The 26,570-nt window shown below is 35.1% G+C and overlaps 1 protein-coding gene across 1 annotated transcript in view; it reads right to left on the bottom strand.

Annotated features, from left to right (window-relative positions):
* Positions 1-21,331: 21,331 nt before the first annotated feature.
* Positions 21,332-26,570, bottom strand: part of TTLL7 (tubulin tyrosine ligase like 7) — a gene marked incomplete at both ends in the record, with an annotated part of 81,737 nt that continues 76,498 nt past the window's right edge. Inside the window, one exon of the mRNA XM_084244301.1 lies at positions 21,332-21,452. Coding sequence (XP_084100427.1) covers positions 21,332-21,452 — 121 coding nt within the window. The remainder of the gene's footprint in view (positions 21,453-26,570) is intronic.

Genomic DNA, 26,570 nt, shown 5'->3' with positions numbered 1-26,570 from the left:
AGAGAGCCAGGTTACTGCACTCCAGGGGAGGTAACGACTAGGTGGTTCGGGCCTCCCCTGGTGGTGCAGCGGTTGAGCGCTGGGCTGTGAAGCTGCCCACAGCCTCTGTAGCGCTGGTTCGATCCCCGGCCGCCTGCGAGGGTCCCACATGGCGCTCAGACCTCTTCTGCTGCCCACTGCTCCCCTCAGCAGTGTACTTCGGTCCTTCTGCCTGTTCTGTTCCCCGCTCTGTTGCTGGTGAATTCTCTCACCCTCCCGCCCTTCTGACTGTACCCAGTGCTTGTGTAAATAAATAAATCTTTAAAAAAAAGACTAGGTGGTTGGTAGAGGGAAAAAAGAATGAAGGTGAATGTGACTAGATTGGTAAGTCAGGGATGCCTGGGATGGAGGTCTGAGCATAGGGGAAAATCAGGGTGCACCCACAAAATGCTTTGCCTTTGCACTATGTTACCAGTCCCATAGAGACAGAAAGAACCATCCCATAGTTCATGTCCATTCTAAGAGCATCTATGCCCCACTGGCACATCATCTGTGCTGAGAATTTATATCAGCACAACTTTCCATTACCCCCTGGGGGGAGCTTACTGTGCACTGCTATCTACTTATCACCTGGTGACCAAGTCTGTGTTCCACCCCAATTGAGTCATCCTTTACGGACATAAACAAAAAACAAAAAACAAAAAAAACCCACCACAGCTATATATTGATTCTCTTAGTATATGGTCTAAACCTTAAAACAATGACCCAAGGCTCACCTAGGAGAATAGCATTACAAAATTAAAATCTGGCAATTTTGGAAGGATTAGGCGAGATAAGTATGTACCTACTTAGTACAAGTTATTTACACCAATTATTGTAACCCATTTCTCTGCCTGATCATGTGGGAAAATGTGGGAAAATGAACTTTCCTGGTAGTTGGGTTTCAAATCAATTTCTCCCTTGGTCTCTGTAGTGACAGGAAGGCACAGAGCAGGATCTCTATGATCCAAGAAGACAGGGTAAAGGAGGAGAGTTCTGGGGCCCTCTGTTGCTTTTTATTGGTTTTACCAGGTACAGGGCAGGCAGGAGTGCTGGGGGAACCAGGAGGCTGCCAGGCCTCCCAGCCCCCAGCAAATCTTCACTCTTCCTGGGCTCCCTAGCATTCTTGCTCTTCTCTCCTTCTCTCTGCTCATTTCTCTCTCTTCTATTGGTTCTCTCCTGCTTTCTCGCTTGTTCTCCTTCTGGTCGTTCCGTATTCCATTCCGTGATGCCGCCCTTATAAGTCCAGTCTCAGCCCAGGTGTAACCACCTATATATGCCCACAGCCCACTCCAGGCACCCACCATCAGGCACACATTCAGGACCACAAGGATCCATTGTCAATCTTAATGGCGGGAGAGCAGAAAAGCCTGACAGTCATTTACCCTACATTAAAAGCAAGTTAACAAGATCTTTGCCTCTTAATCACATACAGTTTTGCATACCAATGTTACTTCAATAAATAAAAAATAAGTTTTTAAAAAGCTTTTAATTAATTGCCAATATTTGAAAATCAGGAAATATGTATAAAAGTGTGGGGTTCAAATCTGCCCCAAAGCAGGATCATTACCCACAGTGAAAATCAGAATACATGTAAATTTTATGTAATTTTGAAAAGTAAAATTTTATGCTTTAAAAAATCAAAAAGAGCAGGATAACAAGAATGGAAATTGTCATAGTATGGTCCACATTTCTTTAGATACACTCACAAGCAAGTATTTCACCCTTAGAAATTATTTTTCAGTGGGGCCACCCTGGTGGCCTAGGGGTTAAGGTTAAGCACTATCACCCTCCCCACTCTGTCTCTGGTGAATCCTCCAACCACCCCAGTACCTCTGGTCTACACCCCAGAACTTCTACGCAAAAATAAAGGGAAAAAAAATTTTTAAGTATTTTTTTCAGAAGCTCTTCTGAAATGTATTTATATTGACCATTTCCGAACCTATCAGTGGTGACCTCAACAATCCCAACTTAGCTCTCCATTGTTTTCCACATCACTAGGTTAATTAAAGCAGAGGTAGAAAACCTTCAACATTCAGTTTCTTACCGTACTTGGCGGAGGGACTATAGTTTATATATTCTATTCATGCCCATAGTTTCAAAGTATCTTTGTAAGCTACAAGACAAGATATTACTCAATAAAAATTGTGGGTTTTTTGAATATTTTAACAAACATTTACTAAGATCCTACTTTGGTGTGCTAGGAGCTGTAGGCCCAAAGATAAATGAGAAACAAGACTTGCCTTTAAGGAGTTCATAATCTCTTTGATTTAGTATATTTATATGGTATTTTCTTCTTTTTTCTATTCAATTTATCTCAAAAGATGGGGTGTGCATGTTAAACTTTGCATTCATATTTATGTAGCTGTGTTTGAGAGGAAGGCCTATTCTTCCTCCCTCTCTCTGTGGCTCTCTATGTAAACGTCAAGTCTATCTCTTTTTCAGATTCCCTCCCTCCCTCCCTCCACCTCAACCTTGCTCAGCTCCCTTCTCTTTTCCTTAGTGAGTGAAACAAAAGCATATTTTATTTTATATTTATTAAATTTGTTAGATTTTGGAGCTCCCTGATCTTAAACATTCATTTTTATACTTAATGTGTTTCTTCATTATTTTTGTGGCCCTTGTGTGATTTCCTCTCTTTACACGTCAGTAGAATTTGACCAAAAAAACAAGTTAGCTGTCTTCTGAGTTGACAACTTTGAGGTTTCATAGATATAAAGAGATGGGCTTAGATTTTTATCATAAATAGCTTCCCATGAAATACAATGATAATAATAAAGACCCATAAATAATAGAGGAATGATTACATTCATTTCTCATTTCTATTCATTGTCTGATAGCAAAAGTCTAACTCCATGATTCTCATTAGACTTGACCCGGTTTCTTTTCTGTTCATAGTATGTGGGCCATGATAAAGTGATTTAATTTGAGAGCAATAAGAAGTTCCCTTAAAAGAAATCAGGAAATGGACAGATTATGCGCAAGAAGAGAAAATCTGAGATACCTAGAAAGCAACAACATCTGAACAAACTTGGTTTAATCACTACTTTATTCCATGCCCTATATAATAAATTCCCCGGTACAAAATCAAATCAAATTTTACAAGTATATTAATTGCGCCCTATTTTACGAATTTCCAATATTCTAAAATCAGTCAGATTATTCCTCTTTCTTTTGGAATGCTTTATTATTAAGCCTTAGCTTCAGTTTAGCTCAAAGGACTCAGTGAATATATTATCAACTGGTTTCTCCTGGAAACTTTACCTCCCTCCAATCTACTTTATGAACTTGCGGCCACAGCTGTAGATTGCTGCAATTCTCCGACTCTCTAACACTGTACAACAAGTCTGAGTTCTCTCTGCAGGGACCTTCGATCCTTTGTTCTGACAGCTGCCTTCAATGTTGGATGATGGGAGAAGTTTTAAAGCTCTTTTGTCACATGTCTGCGCTTGGAGTTTAAACTGAAAATTGATTGCACCACTTGCATTGCTACCTAGAGCATTTGCGCAGCTCGAACCTTCCCTGCCCTCTCTTTATCCCCACAAGAGTCCTTACTGACTTCAGGCTCAACTCACACAGGAAGATAAAGTAATTCAATTCAGTCAAAAATTTTGGAATACATACTCTATGCCACACAATCTGATAGGTGTTTAGAGATCCATAACAAAAAGACAGGAACCTTTCTTGAATTAGCACATAATTTCATAGGAGAAAAAATGTGGATGTCACAAAAAAAGTTTTAATGCAACTTCAGAAATATATCTAAGCCTTAAACAAAAGGACTGAGATAGTTATTAATGGGGAAAGTTGGAGCAGGAGGAAATTATGACACATTCCCTTTACATTTCAGGTAAAGGGGATTACACTTTACAAAAGGAAATGCAAGGGCTTCTTCCAAGAATTGTATGAAGCAAATGTTATGGTTAAGCAAAGAGAGACTCAGAGAGGTCATGTTCGAGGTCTGAGATGACAGAACTAGTACTAGATTTAGAGTTAATCCTCTGGTCTATCTGAATCCAAAGCACTGGGTCCTGGGGCGCATGATCACATCGTGGCTGGCACTCTGCGTTGGGAACCCAGAGTGTACGCTGGCCACACTGCCTTCTCAGAACTGAATGTAATTCAGTGTCCATATCGCACATGTGTAGCAGTGTGAGATGCCCTCGATTCCGTCAGCACTTGCGCTTCCTATACTAAGTACGACCTAATTTAAACTCTTCCTTTAGCCACTGCTCCACTGAAACTGCAGTTGTGGTCACAAACCCTGCGATCACAAACCCTTCTCTCTTCTCATTTTACTCAAAGTCTATACAACTTCCACCTCCTTGAAACAGTTTCTCCTCTTGGTTTTTCCATACTCCAGGCTTTCCTGGGATCTTAGTGGCTTCTCTCTTGCAGTTCTATCTTCTCGTTTCCCCTCACCACCTGAATGCAGGGGGACCTGGCATGGCTGAACCTCTTTTTACTCCCTACCTATCTTCGCTTCCAAAGTGAGCTCAATTCACCACCATGGTTTTCAGTATCTCTAACTCTGAGTGACAGGAGTGATTCAGTGTCACCTTTGGAGCAAGGTTTCCTGGCTTCTAGTCCCAGTTTCACTGACTGAACTAAGGTGGTCTTGAGTTAGTTGTTTGACCTGTTTGTGCCTTACATCCCTCATTTGAAAATGGAGATGATAGTAGTAGATGTCTTTATGTACAACTGTCTTCCCAAAACTTCCAGTGGGTATCAAATTTAACATACCCAAATTGAATCTGTATTCCCCAGTACCTCATGAATCTGTTACTCCCCATATCAACAAATGCATTATAATAAACTCAGATGCTGAAATCAAAAAATATAAAAAGAACCCTTCATCATCCTTTTTTACTAACTCCCAACACCAGCAAGTCCTATCTACTCTACCTCTTAAATATACCCTAAATCTCTCCAGTAGTCCTTGTTGCCAATCTTCCACCTAAATCAAAGCAACCTTCATCTTTTACTTGAACAGCATTAGTAACCTCCCAACAGAACTTCTTTTCATTTTAAAGATTATTTTATGTATTTCTTTATGCATACAAGAGCTGGGAGAGGGGGGGCAAAGGTGAGGGTGGGGTTAGAGGATTCACCAGAGACAGAGTCGGGAGCAGAACAGGCAGATCTACTGAAATACACTGCTGAGAGGAGCAGCGGGCAAAAGTGGAGAGGTCTGCTGTGCCATGTGGGTCAGCAACCTGGCTGGGGATTGAACTTGTAGTGGCTGCTGATAGCTTCATCCTTCTGTAACTTAACCCCTTGCACCATCAGGGAGCCCCCCCCCCCCAACTAACCTTCTTATATTCACTCTTGCCACCCTACAATCTATTTTCCACATACAAGTAAACTGTATGGCAGTACATAGCTCCTTTAAACCTTGAAACATACTCAAAACCTCCCAGTTGCTTTCCACTGAAGTTAAAATACAAATTCCAGAGCATGGCCTTGAAAGTCCTTCCTCTGATTCCCTACTCTGTGCCCCCTCCCTGACTCATCTATCTGTTTCTTAAAAACACCATAATATTTCCTCCTAACAACCTTGAACTTCAGTTGAATGTTCTTCCAGTGACAGATCTATAGCGCTTATAGAAGAACCCGGAACAGAGTATGCACTCAGTTAAGTCCTGCTTAATGGACCGACTGATTGTTCTTTCAAGTCTGTAAGTTAAGCTTTCATTCATTTTATATTTAAAATTCTTTAAGGCAATTGCTTGTGTGTGCACACATGTGCACATGTATGTGTCTGTGTAATTGTGTGCATGTGAAAAGAAATCCTGAAGTGAAATATTTTTAAATATGTGTAATCATTCCTAATTTACAATTTTAAAATTGAAATTGTGCAGCTATAGGGTTAAATATAAATAATGTATAGAAATGCTTTAAAAAATAGGTGGTTCGCTGAATACATGAAATTTTTTATTTTCTCCATTAACTATGTCAAGTATAGATGCTTAGGTGTAATTACTGCTTTTTCAAAACCAGATATGAAGGGACAAGAGTATACTGGACCTCAAGGGCACAGTGACACAGGCAACACCTCCACGTGGCATTAACATTTCTGACACAAACTTGACAACATTCCTAACCGCAAGCTACAGAAACCATGCAAATATTGACACAGAAATGTTTAATCCACAAACTTCTTCCTATAAAGACTTCTACAATAAATCTTTTAAAAATAAATGCTTTAGATGTATTTGATTTTTCTCTGAATTTTCCTGAACTTAAAATCACATGAAAATAACTTTGCTAGAAGCACAGAACCAACGCATTTATTTGTAGGTATGACCTTTCTTTTTCTTCCATCACCCTGCTAAATGCCCCCCCCACAGGTTGACAAGTATCGAAAGATCCATAAAACATGACTTTAATAAGTATAATAAATCATCTTTCACTGGCATTTTTAAGATTTGGCCTTATCGAGTTTTAAGTGATATGTTTTGCAGGTACTCCTGCTGTTATATGGAAGCAATATAAGTTTAATATTTAGTTACTGTAAGCTAAAAGATAGGTTTTACTAAAATATGGAAACCTTAAGAGGCAAATGTCCCTAAAATAACTAAGTCAAGACTTTAAGCCAAAACTCCAGCAAAACTTCTAATTAAAGTTAATCATAATTAATTATTTGAGAATGCAACATTTCCTGGCAAAACATTCCCACTTTCATTTTTTGGTCAAGTGTCAGTTGTTTCTATTCAGAATTGCATTATATTTAATAGTACTGAAATCTTCCTAAATTTCTAGACAAAATTGTTTTCTTAAATTTGAATATTGTGCACCTTAATTATGTGAAAACAACACAGACATTTAAAATCCACCACTCACACATTTAAAACTCTCAAGGTTTTTCTTAATCTTATTATTCCAGATATAGGAAATGTATCTTGACAGGAAAAACAATGTCAATACGCAGAAAGTCGTAATAAAGAATAAAGTCGTAGTAAAGAATCACATTGTGCATAAAAATACCAACTCAAAAATATGATCTCTAAGGAATTCATCATCAACTGCTATAATCCTAACTAATTGCCGCACCTCAATCAGCACCATCAGAGGCAGGTAAGTAATAGATTCTTAAGAAAAGCTTGGACATTGTGCTACCACTTACGATGTAAAATGGCCACTTACATGTATTTTTGTAAAGTGTGCTTATGTTGCTCTCTCTTGGTGAAAAAGTAGTACTGTTCCAATTGATTGCCACTGATTTTTTAAAAATTTTTGAAAGGTTTCCTTTTTAAGAGAAACAGTCTGTTTTGATACAGCATTTTCAGTGCTGCTTGCACGAATTAAAGTGCTATTGATAACAGCTAACCTAAGACCAGCTAGAACTACTTTAAATAACTGTGAGTTTCTAAATTGACATGAATTAAAAGCCTGTTGGAGCACACACTCAACTGTTTTCATTTATGCTTTTCCAGGAAATTTTGTTTTGTAATAAAGTACCAGTGAAAATAACTACAGGGTAGAAACTACATGAGAAGTTTAGCTTTGAAAACCCAATTCACTGAAGGAAGGTGAAAATAGTATTGAGTCCCTCCAAGAGTTCTATTCTTTTTTTTTTAAGATTTATTTATCTATACAAGAACTGGGGTACAGGCCAGAGATTCGGTAGGGTAAGACAACCCACCAGAGACAGAGCACAAAGCAGAATAGGCACAAGACCAAAAACACTGCTGAGAGGAGCAGCGGGCAAGAGAAGAGAGGTCTTCCGTGCCATATGGGTATCTCCCTGGCCAGCCGGGAATGGAACCAGCACTTCAGAGGCTGCAGACAGCGTCACAGCACTGCATTCAACCCACTGTGCCACTGGGGAGGCCCCCCAGGGTTCTATTCTTTTACATATTTGTAGAAACAAATTGCAGTTCATTTGAAAAGAAAATTTGCTGGGAAGACATAAGTAATAGAAGTTCAAATATTTAAAAAAAAAATCTTGTGTGATTACAAATTTTAAAATCAAAACCCATGGTTTGTGGGAGCCAACTGGTAGCTTACAAGAACTGACTACTTACATAATGACCCATGTTCAGTGACTTAATTTTGATAGTCGAAATCTGTCATGCTAGGAGTATTTACACTGCAGAAATTGCCAAACACTAAAAATCCAGTTTTTTGGTTTTACTTTGGATGTGCATGTGCGCACACACACACACACACACATACATTCTAGCAACTGGTTGTAAGCATGTACCAGCACACCACTAGAAATGCCAAAGAGCACACTAAATGCCTTTCCTTTTGATCAATAATAATAAATAAAATTTCCTAATTGCAAGGACTATAAACTCTGAATAAAGGGCTTCTCTTTAATCATTACATACTAAAAGAAAGTGTAAGGGAAAATACTACTATATAGTGTAGTATCTTAAAGCAGTAGTAATATCTTTTCCCCTCTGTTTAATCTACTTGTAAATCCAACAATATTTAGCATTTTATTGTCAATATTGAAATTTTTCACAATTACCATTTCATTTCCTTTTCTGCAAGTCAAGAGTCTTTTCAAAGAAACACTCCAATCATTTTTTAAGATTTATTTTTATTTATTTATGTATACAAGAATTGGGTGTGTAGGCCAGAGGTGTAGGGGTAGGGGCGTGAGAGGTTTCAGAGTGGGGAGTAGAACAGGCAGATCTACTGAAATACACTGCTGAGGGGAGCAGCAAGTGAGGCAGGAGAGGTCTGCTGCGCCATGTGGGTAGCTCCCTGGCTGAGGATTGAACTTGTGCTGCAGTGACTGCCAATAGCTTGATAGTACTGTATCTTTAACCCCTGTGCCACCAAGGAGGCCCTCCAGTCATACTTTAAACCAGTTCTCTATAGAAGTCAAATAGAGCTGAGAATTCTTTGGGAAATTTTTTAGGGTCCATTAAATTCCACACTCAATCAATGTGAAAGAAGGTTTTGTATTTTAAATATGAGAATAGATAAAGTAGATATTCAATTGCGTGAAAAAAGATACAAAAGATGTAAGCAAAAAGTTTATTTAACAGACTTAAAAATGAAGCTACGTAAGCCGAGTTCATTGGGGTCACTCACCTTTGAAGGCAGACTTGGGATTTTCTGTTTTCCTTTCACTTGTAAGACTTGCTGATAAGTTTAGAGAAATAGCATCAAAAAACCCAACTGTTATCGTTTTAAAACCTTAGAGCAGGACCTCTTATCTACACGACATGAAAACTTGACTTCTAAAGTATCACAGTCTTCTGCAACTCACTTATGTCAAAGGCACTGAAATGAACTCATCATGCACAGTCTGGTAGCCTGGGTTTGCACTAGGTACAGCTTATTGTGGAGAGGATTATCAAGGGAAGGTCTGATTGATTATTATTCCAATTCTGTCTATGTCCCCAGGATCCACTTCAAGATTTTCATACTTCAAGGTGAATATTTTATTGAAAAAATATAATATTAATTAACGATTACTTATAAATAATAAAAAGAGATTAATTGAGCAATAGTTCAATTAAATAGCTCCAACAATGTCACTAGTAGTGGCAGCACAGCTGAACAATTGATAAACAGTCCTAGACATCAAGGGCAGAAATAAAGTCTTTTAAATTAATTTTTTATGCATTTCCTCATAATGAAAACCAAGAACAAAAGCATAATTTATGTGAAAAGTTGTTAGGGAAGATATAATCAATAAAACAGCAAGAGTTGTCATTAAAACTTCAGAACAATAAAAATATCTAGTGATGTAAGAGTGTTTCTAATACTACCGACAAAAGGACAGGAAGATTATCACGTCAGTAATATGAAAAAAAATTATCACACTGCAAAGAACAATCAATGGGAATGCAATTTTCAATGTTAAAAGTCACTAAGTTGAAGATATATGAGAATCAGTTTTAAATATAACATATTATCAAAACCTATTGTGAAATCACATAATAAAAATTACTTTTTTAAAAAAGTCACCAAATCAATAAGGTATCCATTTAATAAAATAAAAACCTAACCTCTGATTCAGTGTTTTTGGAGATTCTCTATCATAGGAATGAAAATGAGACTTTACAGACGATTTCAGACGATTTCAGAAACATACGACTTTTATCAGTATTATCATTATTATCCCCATTTTACAGATAAGGAAAATGAGAAGCAGGCTATTAAGGAAATTACCCAAGGTCAGGCCATTAGAAAGTGGCAGAAACAAGATTTAAACCATGGTTGTGTCGCTCCTAAGTCCTGCCTCTTAGCTCCCTAGCATCGTTAACACAAGTCATCATTTAGATTAAAGATAATGCTGTAGAAAATCAAGTCTTCTCTGAAGAGAAAATTTATCTTGAGCTGATTTTTGCCTCTTTCAACTATCAATGCTGCTTTCTATTTAGCAAATCACTTATTATTCCTGATATCATAAGGCCCTTTTCATCTGGGAAGTACAGCCAGGTTCTCACATTATACAGAGGCACTAACAGCAGCAGAACATTTGATAGAAATCCTTCCATATACCTTATATAAACCTGTTGTTTATCCTTGTTACATTTCATTACAATTGCATTTGGATGACTTTTGGCACTAGTAGAATTTGAGATTGTGGAAATTAAGGATGGTATCTAATTAATAATTTGTTTCTCTGGCATCTAGCATAGTTCCTAATGGCCAATATTCAGTAAGAGTTGGCCAAAATGAATTTACATGCCATACCCAAGGAAAGCAAGTTTGAAAGGAATAACTTTAACCTCTATATTAAGCACACTCTATTTTTACACTAAATAAAATTTTTCACAATAAAAAAATTCTGTCATTTCTTAACTTTTTTATACCTCATACAAAATAATTCAAAAAGTCAAAAGCGTTTGTCTCAGAAATGTCTTTGATCTGGATTCTCTTCACTCCACCTAAATGCAGGCCTTTTTCCCGGGGTTCCTGCCCTTCAGTGACTGCATCCCAACTGCTTTCCTGCTACTAACCACTCCCAAATATATTTTCCCTCTCCTTTCACATACCAAAACGGTCAACTCCAGAAAACATACAGCCCATCTCCTCACTGCTCAATTTTTTATTTTTTATTCCACTGTGTAAAGGGTAAAGTCCAACTCTTAAGCATGGCAGCTAAGGATTTTGTGATTTGACCCCAACATACCACTCTCCATCCACTTAACACCCCATGTTGAATCACACTGAGCTCTCTCTCTGCTATTCCTTCTACTGGGACTGTTTTTTTTGTTTTGTTTTGTTTTTAACCTATGAACTCCTGATGACATATTAAGACTCAACCACTCATTTTGTGTCACTTTTCCCAGCTCTCCCACATAAGATGCTCATGATTTCTGCTATAGTTTCACCAAACTCTCATCTCTTCTGTGCAACGTGTCTGCACCGATATCATCTAGCAGTGATTGTTTCTTATCTCCCTACCTTGAATGAAATCTTTATACCCCAGAGCACAACTCAGCAAAGCTTGGTAGGAAGTAGGCCTACTGTTCATGATGCTAACGTCAATCATGAAACCTTGGAGTAGCTTTCATTTATTGTCATTTTTCTCTGTCCTTGTTTCAGAAAAGGCATATGCATGGAAGTTCTATGTTTGTACTAAGCATTTCCTAAGAACAAATATTGAACTCTTCCTTATAGATTGCTCCATTCACCCTTCTATTCAAATTCTTTTAGAGCTCTTGATGGTTAAAACTTCTTGGGAATTTACAAATCACATGTTCCCCTCATCCAAAATTGACATACTCAAGAAGAATGAGCCTGATAGCCAGGATGTAAAATGTAATGGAAGAACCTGGAAATGTCCATGAATACCATAAAATCTAGGGATTTTATTTCATTGTCTAAATTCCAGGCTGTGTAAATACCTTTAATTTACTTGCTGATCTTGCTTGAAATTGAATTTTATGAAAACACTGAAGGTTTTATTGAATGACTGGCTGAAGATGATTGCCACCTGGCAACAAGTGTTCTTAGTCTCATTTTTACAGAACCTGAAATGCAGTGACTTCCCCTTCCCCGGATTTAGAATCACAATGTAGAGTCTTCTAATAATCAGTTAGATATTTTTTATATACAAAGAGGAAATTACATACTTGATCACATAAAGTAGTGCTTCCTATTTTGCGCACAACAAAAGTCTGCTGCAGACAGAGTTGGTATTTATTTTTAGGAAACGAAGACCCTCACCCTCCCAAGCAGAACCAGGATTTAAAATCCCATCTTCGGCTTGCTATTCTGGTGTGTTTTCTGTTACATAAGAAAAGCAAACAATAAAGTAGATGAGGGATTATTAGCTAAGGAAGAGACTGCAATCTTTGTAAGAATTTTTGTCTTATTTTCCAAAGTCTTGCAATTAATTACCTGACAAAATGTCACAGCACTATGGAGTCTTTTAGAAATCTGTAAGACCCTATTAATTACGCACCTAGGTCAGATCTGTAAACAGCTGGGAGAATTTCAAGCATGTATAGAAAGAAGCAAGAGCAGTATTTTAAAAATTTGGGTCTACAAGTGGGCTTCTCTCATGATTTTCCAGGACATGCATTAACAGACTGAGAAGTGGAAATCATGTAATCACCTGTTGTTCAGAGAACTGGGACATTATGACTTTGGGTCAAATAGCTATAAAAAAAGAAAAGTCACAAAAGTGTAAATAATAATGCAAAAGTAGAACCTGTCTTTGCTCTTTCCATACATTTTTTCCAAATGTAAGAACTTAATGTTTGAGTTGAAACAATCCACATATGTAATGATTTCCTTAGCACGTTTAGTGAGAGAATAATGTGGTAATGCTTCACATGGGACATAAGCAGAAGTGACTGCAATGTAGAGACATAAAGGGTCAGGAAAAAAGTCAAAAAGCAAGTATAATATTTAGCTAAAAAAAAAAACCCCAAAGCTACACTATAAAATCAAGATAATTTCTGAGGTATCTGCTTATTCTTTATTTATGGAAAATGTTTCAGTTTGTGAAAAGTCAAAAACATAATGGAATGATTTGCTTATTTTTAAAATCCCTTCCATTTCTGGGGCCTCCCTGGTGGTGCAAGGGGTTAAGCACCGTACTATGAAGCAATCGCAGCCTCTGCTGCACGAATTCCGTTCCTGGCGCAGCAGACCTCCCCCCTCTCGCCACTGCTCCCCTCAGCAGTGTGTTTCAGTCAGTCTGCCTGTTCTGTTCCCTACTCTGTCTCTGATGAGTCCTTTCACCCCCTGCATCTCTAGCCTGAACCCCAGCTCTTGTATGCATGAATAAATAAATCTTTAAAAATAAAATAAAATCCCTTCCATTTCTGGGCCAAATTTTAGTTATCCTTTGTACTTTTTACATTATGATGTAGAACATTTACTGAAGAAAAATACCAATTTAAGTTAAAATGATATTAAGTTTTGATGATCTACCTATTTTTAGCCTAAGGACTAAGTGATTTTCTGAATTCACATTTTCATCATTTAAATGAAAATGAGGTAATCCCTGAAATAGTATTTCTTATAATGTACTAAGGTTTACACACCAGATTTCTCACATACACTGTGTCATATTTTTCATCTAAGTCATATATATATTATAAACATGCAGATATATCAACATGTTTACTAATAGCATATCGCATGTTTAAAAATGAATTTTATTAGATATCTTGACCTTTTAAAGGGTAGCTTGTTCTACCACAAGCAACAGCTTATCTGTAGTAGAAGAGAGATTGACTAAATTTACATAGGTTTATGTAAATTTGAAGGTTTATTATATTTGAAAGTTTATGTCACAGATTATCAATTTAGTACTTAAAAATTTTATATTCACTTAGACTTGTGCATAGACAAGATTTGGAATTTACTTATCTCACTGTATGTTTCTGTTACTATATAAAATATTCTAAGTTGCTTTATTTAAAATTACAAAAATAGTGTCATTTCTACACCATGTTAAACATTACTTTTTTGAGATATAATTGACATACAAAACATTTTTAAGTAAAAATTTCAGTATTTTTGTTAATGGTATAATATAGTGCAGTTTAGGTCACTAGTCAGTATATAACTCCCTAAATATACTGGCCAGTAAGTATATTTACTCTATTTTTTGAGATTAAGCTGACAATATTTCACAGGGGCAAAACAAAACTTTTTAAAGCATCCAAAGTGTCCAACATATTAAGAAAAATTTAGACACACAAAAAGTTGGCTCAATAAATTTTTTCTCTTACAGATAATACAACAAATATTTAATAAATTACAGCTTTGAAGGAAATTTCTTGGAGACAAAACAGGCCTTTACGTGTGTATACATCACACTTTGAGATGGTGAGAAGTGCTACTAACTACATTGTCATATAGCTCTTCTGCTGATGGGTGACATTAGATAGTCAAAACAGACAAACTTGTACCAGCTAGACACAGTAATATCATTTCATAAATGTTTAGAGCACATTATTAAGCATTTTCCATTACTTTGCATGTCACAATATGTTGCAAATGTCTACCATTAAGGTTATTTATTGAGAGCCATCCTTCCTTGGTGAACCAACGCTATTGAAAGCTTGGTTCAAATACTCCTCTAGAAATGACCAAATTCTCAAGTGTTAAGTGCAAGTAAACTCTTACATTAGACTTTCCATGATTGTAATTATACCACCAGAGTACATCTGATAAATAATGGACTGCATAAATATCTTAATTACTTTATGAGGATGAATTGACTTAGTTTGCTATTTTCCAAAATCTGGGGAATGCACTGCAAGAGACATGACCATAAAAAAAAATTTTTAGGGCCTACGCATGATGTAGCCCCATGCTGGAGACTCAATGTGCTTTGGATACTGAAGACTCTGAAAGGTCCTGAAAGTAAAAGAAACACATTCCAACTCTTACACCCCATGTTTTCAAAATTTACCTCACCATGGTGATGGGTGTTGTGATCATATTCTATGTACACATGAATAATCATTAAAATTATTCCAAATTAAAGATTATTTTACTCTCTCCAAAAGAGCAAAATTTTTGCTCTAAGGTATGCTATTAAGGTTTCTGACACTTTTAATTATTTCAGGGAGATTTTGTTTTATAAAGATTTTCAGTCATTAAGAAAGGAAGAAAATATTTGCATACTGTACATCTGACAAGGGACTGATATTGAAGATCTACAAAGAGCTTAAACAATGCAATGAAATAAACAAGCAATAAATGGGCAGAAAGGCAAACCATAGTTCTGAGGCTTATAGGAGGGCAGAGGGAGGGAGAAGAGTCAAACCAGGGGAGGGAAGAGCACAAGGGACTATGGTGATGGCTCATGGGTGTTGGGGTGGGAGAACTATGGGGACTATGCCTGAAGGGAGATATCAAATACTATTTGGCCTCCCCAGTGGCGCAGCCTTTGAGCACTGGGTTGCTAAGCCTCTGCGGCGCCAGTTCAATACCTGGCCACTGGGCGAAGGTCTCTCATGGCGCGCAGACCTCTCCTGCCGCCCGCTGCTCCCCTCAGCAGTGTACTTCGGTCCTTCTGCCTGCTCTGCTCTCCGCTCTGGCTCTGGTGATTTCTCTCACCCTCCCGTGCCTCTGACTGTACACAGTGCTTGTATAAATAAATAAATCTTAAAAAAAAAAATACTATTCAAAAGTTAAGAGAAAATAAATTTTAAGATTTTTCAGCCATTTAAATGATTGAAATTATATATAAATATGTGTAATTTATATAAATGTAATATGTATATAAATGCATATATTTATTATATACAATTCTTACAAATTACATGTTAAAATAAGGAGATAAACTACCCATGTTGGCTTAATCTTTTTTTTTAAAGATTTATTTATGCATACAAGAACTGGGGTACAGTCCAGAGGTGTGGGGGGTGAGAGGATTCACCAGAGACAGAGTGGAGAACAGAACAGGCAGACTGACTGAAATACACTGCTGAGGGGAGCAGCAGCTGAGACAGGAGAGGTCTGCGTCACCATGAGGGTTGCTCCTTGGCCAGCTAGGGATTGAACTCATGCTGCAGAAGCTGCAGATTGCTTCATAGTGCGGTGCTTAACCCTTTGCACCACTGGGGAGGCCCCTGTTGGCTTAATCTTTATCTCAAAAAAATCAAAAATCCAACCCTAAAATTTTTCATAGAGTACTTAAATTTTATAAAAGTAATTTTTAAAATACATTTTTCAAAGTCAACATTTATACCATTTGGTTGCCAACTCCAAAAAATAAGGTATACATGCATTAAAATTCCAACTACATGATAGGATATTAATCAAAAGTACTTTTCTTTAAAGGAAAAATATTCTAATCTCTGTATATATTAGCACCTTAAAGAATGGTGGTATGAATGGCAGTAAGACTAAGATATGCCTCTTATTGAGGCTAAGTTTTAACAATGATAAGTTCCTGAATAAAATGAGCTTCACACTTGAGATGCTGACATTATTCTAATTAGATTAGTAATACTGCTGTTATAATCCATGAAGCTAGAAAGATATAGAAATTTTAGAACAGTGTGCCTTCAGCTGAGAGAGGAGCTGACACCAATTTTGTTTACTCAACCTGACTTTAATGGCAGGTAAAGTTATCCCCACAGTGCTATTGCTGCCTGTACCGCAGAAGAAAATTACTATGAATATATCTCATCACCTGAAAGTTTGAGAGTCTCTGCTACTACAAAAAACTGTGTGTGTGTGTAAAACAGAAATAACCATTTAATGACATACAGGAGCTTTCTACATTTTATTATAGCAACATATCTATGTAAGTGAAATAGCTTCACCATACAGACATCACATGCTCAAGCATGACAATGCAATACTAATTGCACATTGTGTTGACATTTTAAGCATATTTTCTGCAACAACATTTGCATTTATATACAGGTAGTAAAGCACATGGGGATAATTTGAATCATGATTCATGTTAGCAAACATTTTCCTTTTAAGATTATCTTCAAACCCAGAATCTTTAGCAAATTAATATTCAGTGTTGTAGCATATACAGTATTATTGTATGAACTGATTAGCTCACTACCAAGAACTGTCATTATCAACCCTGAAAGAAATATCAGCATGATTACTTTTGTAAGGTAAATCTTATTAATTGAAAAAATACTACTATATTGATCATTTTTACCAATAGTATTCAAATTAGTAGGTGGGGATATAATGAATGCTTAATGTAGCTCTCTTCTTAGATAATACAGCCCAGTTAGTGCTGAATGTGTCACCTAAATAGTTTTCTTTCAGTGTCCCACAGACCCATTTATGACAGGCAAAACATCAAAACAAAAGAGGCGGTAATCTCAAATTGTACATAATGTTTAATATGCCAGTTTTGGGGTACAAGACAGGTATCTGTAGCCATGTATCTTGGTTCCTTTGGATCCAGACAAGTGATGCTTTTTAGGCATAGAAACTTCAACCAGGTTCTTAAAAAATAATCTCAGGAAACAAACTGAACTTGATCCAATAATATATTTTTCTAAGTTTTATTGTTGCCGTTGCAAAATACAACACCAAAAAATGCAAGGAAAATCAGTATTCAAAAGGCAGGATTTCTCTTTTCATGACTGTCCATTCAGAGGTCAAAACTTCAAAGGAACATAAAATTTAAAAAAAAAGAAGAGAACAGATAAAGCAATATAAGGAATGAAATTTATCATGAATATAGTTCCAATTTTTAAATTTATTTATATATGACATTAGCACAAAATATTCAGATAACTAACTCTTAAAAAGTTAAATTTCTCAAGTTGAAGGAAAAAATAATCATCATGGCACAGGAACACAACTAACTGTATATACACTTTTTATTGTTTAATGCTTAAAACCAAGCAAAATAGACTCAAAATGTAAATTATCATTACAGAACAGAAAAGGAAGGTATTTTGTCACCCTTCTCAAAACATTTACTATTGTTTTTAAAGAATATTCACTTAAGAATGAATACATGCTTTACAGAAAATGAAATATGCAGCTATCAATTTTTTGTTAGCTTTTGAAAAGGTCAGGTACTGTGTATGTTTAAGTTTTAAAGAGAATGTTTCTAATGGAATGGCTTTGCATTCTTAAGAAAAAAGCATTTGGATTACTTTATATTAAAACACTAAAATTTTAAATTAATAACAAAATTCTACAATCACACTTTTCATACTGAAAAAGAATTCAAATGCTATTCTTTTTTCTTGATGTTCACAACCACTATCATCTAGCTGTGTATAAACATTAGATGAAATGAAGGTTGGGTTTATTTGTGGTTTTGTTTTTTATATTTTGCTTGAGTTTGGTTAATTTTAATTTTAGGGAGGAGGAAGTAGGTTTTTGTGCATTTATATCTCAATTCAACATATGAAAAAATCTGTATAGATCTTTGCAGCTTAAAAATAACCAGTGACATTCAATTACTCAGCTTCTACACAGAGACACTGTTGTTATATCCATATTTGATCCAGTTTTAACTTTGAATACAGACAACAAATGAAATATAGTAAAATAAAATTTGTTACTAGTAGAAAAATAGTATGGCTCACATTTCCCTTTAACTGGTTACATTGAGCAGAGATGGTAACTAACCTGCAGTCAGTGTTGCATTATTAAAGTGAAAACTAACCCTAATTTCAAACTATATTCATAGATGATGATTTAAAATTAAAAGACTGTTTACATAACTCTGGAAATCATATGCAGCTCTGGAAAGCATTCTAATTTTAGATTTGCAGAATGAGTAGGGATTTTTTTTTTTAAATAATAGAATGAAACTATTGCCTTCATTGTAAATAAACCAAATTCCCTATTAAAACTCCTGGTCAGATTGAACAGCTTCTGGAGCTTTTTAGATAAAGTTGTTTTCTCTCCTAGAATAGAGTTGTGTGTCAGACCCATACTATCACTTATATTCATATGCTTTAACCTAATACATAAAAAAAAATTACAGCAAATAATACTAAGGAATGTTTTATAGCTCTGAAACATTTCTATGGCCTCTACAGACTTCCATGGTTTATTACTTTATCTTCTTTCTTAGTTTCTCATTAGGAAATAAGTAGTATAGTAACCGTCATCCACAGACAGCATAACAGGTTAATACATATAAACAGTGAGCACATGGCTTTTATACACAACTTCCTCATATCTAAGTAGATCAATATAAACAGGAAAGTGTGGGCAATAAAATTCTAGTGCTCAAAAAAGTAAAACTTAAGTTGCATTCTAAATTTCTAAATGAAATCTGTTTACCAATTACTTGAGAAGTTTCATACATTTAATTTTCCTGGTTTTTTTTTCCCCCAAAATTTTGTGGGTTTTTTCCTCCTAGGGGAAGAATAGCTCCTCCCCATATTGGACATTTATCTTTATTTAAAAAAATTTTTTTTCACTCTTGTACAACTGAGGACAGAAGTTACAAAGCACCCACTCCATCAAATTAAGTAATCATTTATGATTTAAGTCAAAGCGAGTAAGCAACCAACAAACCAGCTGATGTCACATACATACTAGACACTTGTAGTTGAGTCACATTCATGCGCAAAGCATGAATTTATAAGAAAAATGACCCAAAAAACTCCATGAGGGGGTCTAACTGTTGATCACTTTTATAATGATTTGGTAATTCCCAAGTTTTGTTTTATATATTCCATGGAATCTATAACATATTTAAGAATTCACAAAATGGAGTCAAACATTTTGAGGTACACTGAAATTCCCTTCTTCCTGATATATTTACCATCTTTCCACAAAACTAATAACAAATTCCTCACTGAGCTATATCCAGCAAGGAGAAGTATCTACTAGAATATAGATTTAAGCAGTCATAAAGAGTCAAGTAGCTAGCAATAATTTAAGGAAGAACCAATTTTAGCCTAACATATCCTCAGAATATGCTTTAAATGCAAAATATATCTAACTTACAACTTTGGGTTGCCAATTATCCAGCTTGTGAATTAAACCAGTCCAATTTGCCTTTCTCAGTTTTCCTTCTGTTTTGGGGCCATTTCTTGATTTACTGGAAAAAAACTTTAAGGATAGTAAAAGGAAGTAAAATATTCATGAATTGTGCAAACATTTGGCATCTATAAGAAATTAAAATTGCTAGGGCAAGTTTAAATAAGCTTCTAAAAGGTGAACATTGCAATTTCTAAGGATTACCATGTCAATGATAGTGGTCTTAACATTTTTATGGAAAACTTAAAGCTCACTCATTGGTTTTGAAATAGTAAGTAAGAAAAGGAAGTAAACTGCTATGAAATTTATACATAATAACTTTGGACAGGAAAAAAACTTCAGTTAAAATACTATTTTGATTTTTTTTAATTCTCAAGGGTACAATGATGACTAATAATATCTAGTAATCAGAATCTTACATTTTTAATAATTTAATTATCCATGGTGCAATAATATGAAGCTCTGTATTAGACTTTGCAAAGAAAATTCGTCACAACATTGGAGACTTGTAAAATAAGTGTGATTCATTATCCTGTAAAACAGAAATGAGTTTGAAATGCCAGCTCTTCTACTTTTGAAGAACAGAAGAAAGTGTATCTGACTAAATGTACCCACTGGAGATATGCTTTCCAAATAAAAGTGAGTGGTACATGATACAAACATCACATAAAAAGACTTTGTCATTACCATCATTTTCTGTTCCTTTATGTGACTCTCAATGAATAATGAGTGAAAGGTAGTTTACATTTACTTTTAACACACTGGATTGTCTTCCATTTTAGATCATAAGATGATCTTACTGGATCCCTACAGGAAATGTACATTATCACAGGTAACTACATTTCCACATAGAGGGATAAAAATGTTGGAGAAATCAGCTTGGAATTTTTATAGTACATTACAGTGTGCTATAGTAATGATAAACCTGTTTTATATTTAACCCTATTATCAAGTAACACCAAGCTTCTAACTTTTTTTTAATTTTAAATAGCTATTGTGTATAAGAGAATTGATATTATACTAAGAATGCTTTTCAATTCAAAAGACATTATCTAGAAAATAATTTAACACTGTAATGGGATCTTTAAGATCAATTTTGTTTTATATACTCTGCAGCAAAAATAACATTTCTAGTAGGAAGGAATTACTTGTAAACCTAGCAAATTCTAAACATTCACTTATTTGTGTAAACAATTTTAACATGGTCTATTACATGTCCAGAAAGGTTAAATCTCTATCCAGTTTTCTGCTCATTTTTCATTCATATATTATAATAAATATATATGTTATTTGAATGCATGTGTGTATATAGTTTCACACACATTTATGCCATATATACATAAAATAGCACTTAATGATTGCTTTCTTTGCATGTTTAAATTGGGGGGAAATGAAATGCTATTATGCATAACCCATGGTGATCTTCCCTTCTGTTTCACAACTGGCCATATCGAGATGTAAACAAAACACTGGGACGAGTTATTCCGGGTGAATTGTATTTCAAGTTGTAGGATGGTGTTCTTATGAAGATGTGTGCACTTCCTGATAGCCAATACCTAAAAATTAGAGTTAAAAAATTAGACTTTTACAAACAAATTATGCTCCCATTAAAGGATTATATGGTTAAAATTTATATATCTTATGTAAGAAATGATATTGTAATAGACAATGCAATCCACATAAGAGCAGCCATTGTTCTACACTGAGGCACGGAGAAGGGGAGAGGGTCATAGAGCCTCACCCAAAGAGTTGAATATAGATACGATATATGATCTTAGCATTCCAGGAAATCCCCATAAAGAGCTAATACACTCAAATTCTAGGAACTGTTTATGAGGCTCATATTAATTTGGAATTTATCATCTCTATAAATAATGCATGGAACAAGTTGAATATTTCTTTAAAACATATAATAGGAGAGTTTGGCCAAATTAACAATAATTATTTGTTCAAGGAGGATGAAGCCATTGAGTATAACTTGATAAAATTTCATTGATGCACTATGACTGTAGATAATCTGAAAAAAAAAGTTATCATTCTTAAGTTATAATTTTTATATTCTTTTACTGCACCTTGCCTATGATTAAATAGCAAAAAACAATCACGAATAAAGGTTGCATCAACCCTTGCAGAAAATATATTTCAGAATGAATTTTCCAGATATTAGAAGTACAACATAGTGCATCTACCATATATTATTATAACATCCCCATCAAGATTTATAGGTAGCACCCTGAAAGCAAACATTAATATTTTGTAGTGAATTGTGTGGACATGAATAATAAATTGGATTAAAGACTGTATATTTCATGTCAATTCAGGTGAGATTTGCTAATAAAAGGGTTTCTTTTGTTTTGTTTTCAAGCTTTGGGAATTAGGATTGCAATCAGAGATATACCATATAATCTGTTTTTCTTTGGGAAACTTTGATTTCCATCAGCCCAGTGTATGTCTAGTAAGAACTTCTCAAGGAAATCCACAAGAATAAATGCAAATAAACATCAGTATTAAAAGTTTAAGTCCTAGAAATGATGAAGATTAGTTATTAAGTCAGGACAAAGGTACCTACAAGGGATTCCCAAGAGCACAAGTAGCAATAGATTTGTAATTACAGCTGTCCTGAAGAAATAAACAGTAACACAGCCTCAAATTATTTATTTTTTCATCTGAGGTTAGAGTATTTCAACAAAAGTATGAAGAAATTGATGGCTAGGTTAGTACAATTAGTTACCTAGTCAATATTAGCAGTGATAACTGCTATACTTTAAGTTAATGAAAAATTATATAGCTGTGTTAAATGAATTTTATAGAATATTATAATTTATTATGCTCAAACTACATGCAATATTCAGATTAAAATGGGGAATAGTGAGTACTATTCATAAACATCATTTCTTCATGAATTATCTGATATCTTCTAAATCTATTACATAATACCACAAACTATAAATAATTGCTCTAATAATTAAGCTAATAGAGCAGTAAACTAATATACAACAAACCAAATTAAATCAAAATTGCACAATAGATGCTGAATAATGAAACAATTGATTCCTCACATCACAGATTATCTAATTTATTAACATCACATGAGTAGCTTGTATGGATTAATTACTATGTCAAGAGCTAGTGAAATCATGCTTAATCTGGTATTTCTACCATGAAAAGGCCACCCTTCTTATTTAAAAGGGTGTAAAAAAAAAGGTGTTTGATCAAAACTCACTATTTTGTATTAGTTGAAAGTTATTTTATCTTTTATTGAAAACATATTCTGATAACATTGATAGTATCGCAGCAGGCAGTAATTTCTACCAACTTTCTTTTGAAGAATTTCCAAGCAAAGATTACTATTGACTTTACAGTAACATTAGCATATCTTTGAGTTAAAGATCTCCACTTCATACATGAAAAAAATAAAAGCACAAATTCTAGGTTACAGTTAACTTAAACTCTATTTTATTTAACACTATTTAATATTTAAATAGTATTTTCTATGTACCCAGCACCATTATCGCTGCTTTACAAATATTAACTCATTTAGTTTCCATAACAACTCTATATAGTAGAAATTATTGTAGGCTCCATTTTATACCCTTTCCAGATACACACAAGGATTAATTGCTTTGCCCATGGTCACGCTGCTAGTAAGTGACAGAGCTGGGATCCAAACTCATGGGACCTGTCTAACTCCAGAATCAGTGCTCCTACCAGCTAACCTATAATCTTATTTCTGTATCTGAATCTCAATTTTAAAACTAACAGAAGCAATGAAGATAGAAAAAAAATAAACATCCAAAAACTTAAATGTTAATAGAAGTAGATTTTTGAGACTAGAAAAGAAAAAGAGGTTCACTATGTGCCCAAAAAAAAAGCACATGAAATCACATTGGAAGAAACACTTGGGTTCCCTAAAGCAAGTGGTGTGCAACATTTTAAAGCATTACAGGGACCACAATGGATTATTGGCTTTAATATCTCCATTAATATGTTTTGGGAGAATTCACACTAGCTGGACATCAAAGATTATTTTTTGAAATGTTCTTTGCAATGAAGTTAAATAAAGGAAACTTGATTTTTTAGCAGGAAAAATATCTCTAGAAAGTGGATTTATAGCCTTTGTCTAAAGAGTATGTTTAAAGGTCTAACTTGTAGCTAAGGTGGAGGTAGGAGGAATACTTCAGGGTTCATATTCACTTTACACACATATCCTCACTCCTCATCTCTGAGACTAGGTGGGAACATCTTCGCATATCCATTATAAAGACATAAAACACGCACTGCCTAAATCCTCCTTGTAGAATTGCCTGGTTTGTCATGTACTGACTAAACATTGACAATGGAGGATTTCAAGACTGGGAGGGGGCCTCCCTGGTGGCGCAAGGGTTAAGCCACAGCCTGTGAAGCTGTCTGCAACCACTGCGGCACAAGTTTGATTCCCAGCTGGACAGGGAGCTACCCATATGGTACAGCAGACCTCTCCTGACTTGCCTGCTGCTCCCCTCAGCAGTGTAATTCGGTCAATCTGCCTGTTCTGCTCCCCACACTATCTCTGGTGAATCCTCTCACACACACACCCCCACACAAACACCTCTGGCCTGTACCCCAGCTCTTGTATGCATAATAAATAAATCATTTTAAAAAAAAAAAAAGACTGAGAGGGAATTAACCTTGAAAACAGGTATTATACCCATCTTCTAAGATACTCCTGAACTAAGACCAGGACCCCTGAACTCCATCCCACCCCCTCCCAGAATGAACGCAAGCATCTTAATTTGGCAAACACAGGTAACTAAAGCTCATCACTGTATCTGCCCTGTTTTATTTTGACTACATACATATAAATGAAGCAGATGTTTCATCACCTTACATGTGATTTTACAAAAACAATCTTTTCAATTAGCCTTTTAATATCACTTTCATTATGATTTACTAGTTCATCTCTAAAATGCATATTACATGAAACATACTAGTTTTATCATTTTTAGCTGCAAGATTCAGTGCATTAAATACATTCACAATGGTTGTGTAACCATCACAACTATCTAGCTCCAGAGCTTTTTCATCCCAATAGATACTCTATCCATTAGACGATAAATCCTCATTTCCTCCTCCTCCTAGTCTTGGTAACCTCTATTCTACTTTCTGGCTCTATGAATGTGTGGCTGCCTTATACAAAGTAGAATCACACTATGTTTGTTCCTTTGTGTCTCACTTCTTTAACTTAGCACATTTCAAAGTTTATTCATGTTCCAGCATGTGTTTCAATGTCTCAATATCCTCACTGACACTATTTTGCATTTTTAATAATAGTCATATATAATAGTTATAGTTATATAATACATTGTAGTAGTATTATAAAACTATAGTAGTCATAACTACTGTAGTAGTTATACAATACATTGTCCTATGGTTTTAACTTTGATTTGGGGGATGGTGAAGCCCTCCTTTCAAGTCCTAGCTCTGCCACATGCTAGCTACGAGGACTGGGATAAGCTGCTTAACCTCTTTCAGCTCAGTTTTCTCATCTGTGAAGAGTTTGGTGGCTTTTGTCATGCCTGGTTCATGGAGTGTGGAGTCAAACAGTGCACATGGGTGAAATACTATCATTTATGTGCTATGAACATCCTCCTTACTAGCAAGACCATCCCTTTTCTGATATGGTTCACTTAACCTAACATCAAAATGGAACCAAGTGTTTAACTTTTTAAATGTAAAAAACTTTTTAATAGTATAGTACACATTTGTAAAGTACATAAAACAAAATGTCCATTTTAATAAATATTATAATGACTTGTTAATAACTACTGCCCAGATTAAATAACATTTACTTATACGAACATTCCTAGCACCCCAGAGTCTGTGTTATAGCACATTCCCTCTCCATAGAGTTATCTACTATCCTGATTTTCATAATTATTTCCTCGTTTTTCATCCAAATACACATTCTATAAACACCATAATTTTGCCTGTTTTTATTTTAAAATAAATGGGATGAAGTATGTCTTCCTTTATGACTGCTTCTTTTGTTCAACTTTACATAAGACTCATCCATGTTGCTATGGTATGTGCAATCTGTTCACTCACAATGCTGTATAATAAATCCATGTACAAATATTAAAACATATTTTACCCTTTCTTCCATAAATAGACATTTGCATTATTTCCAATTTTTAGCTATTACAAATAAAAAATGCTGCTATGATCATTCTAATAATGGTCTTCACAAGTACACACATTTCTGTATTTCTCATATTTCTGAGAATTTACTGGGAGTGTTGTAGATTATCTTATGAAAAGTACAGACTTGCATGCAATTCCAAATTATTTTTAAAAGGCACCAATTTTCACTATCATCAGCAGGAGAGCTCCAATTACTATAAGTTTACATCAACCTTTGGTATGCATCAATGGGGATGTTGTATTTCTATGGTTTTGTGGTTCCCTGAATATTAGCTTAAACACTTTTGCAAATATCTGTTGGTTTTAAAAAAAATTGTGAAGGGATTCTTAAATATCTTCCCCATTTTTCTACAGTTTTGTTTTCCTTAGAAATTTTTAGGGGTTCTTATATAATCTATACAACAATCATTTATATCTTAAATAGGTTGCAAATACCTTCTTTCATTCTGTGGCTTGCATTTTCACCATTTATCTGGATCTTCTGATGAACATAT

The sequence above is a fragment of the Talpa europaea genome (assembly GCF_964194135.1).
Source record: "Talpa europaea genome assembly, chromosome: 9".
NCBI classification, from domain to species: Eukaryota; Metazoa; Chordata; class Mammalia; order Eulipotyphla; family Talpidae; genus Talpa; species Talpa europaea.
Note: the sequence above shows the minus strand (reverse complement) of the source record. Positions and strands in the feature narration are given on the sequence as shown.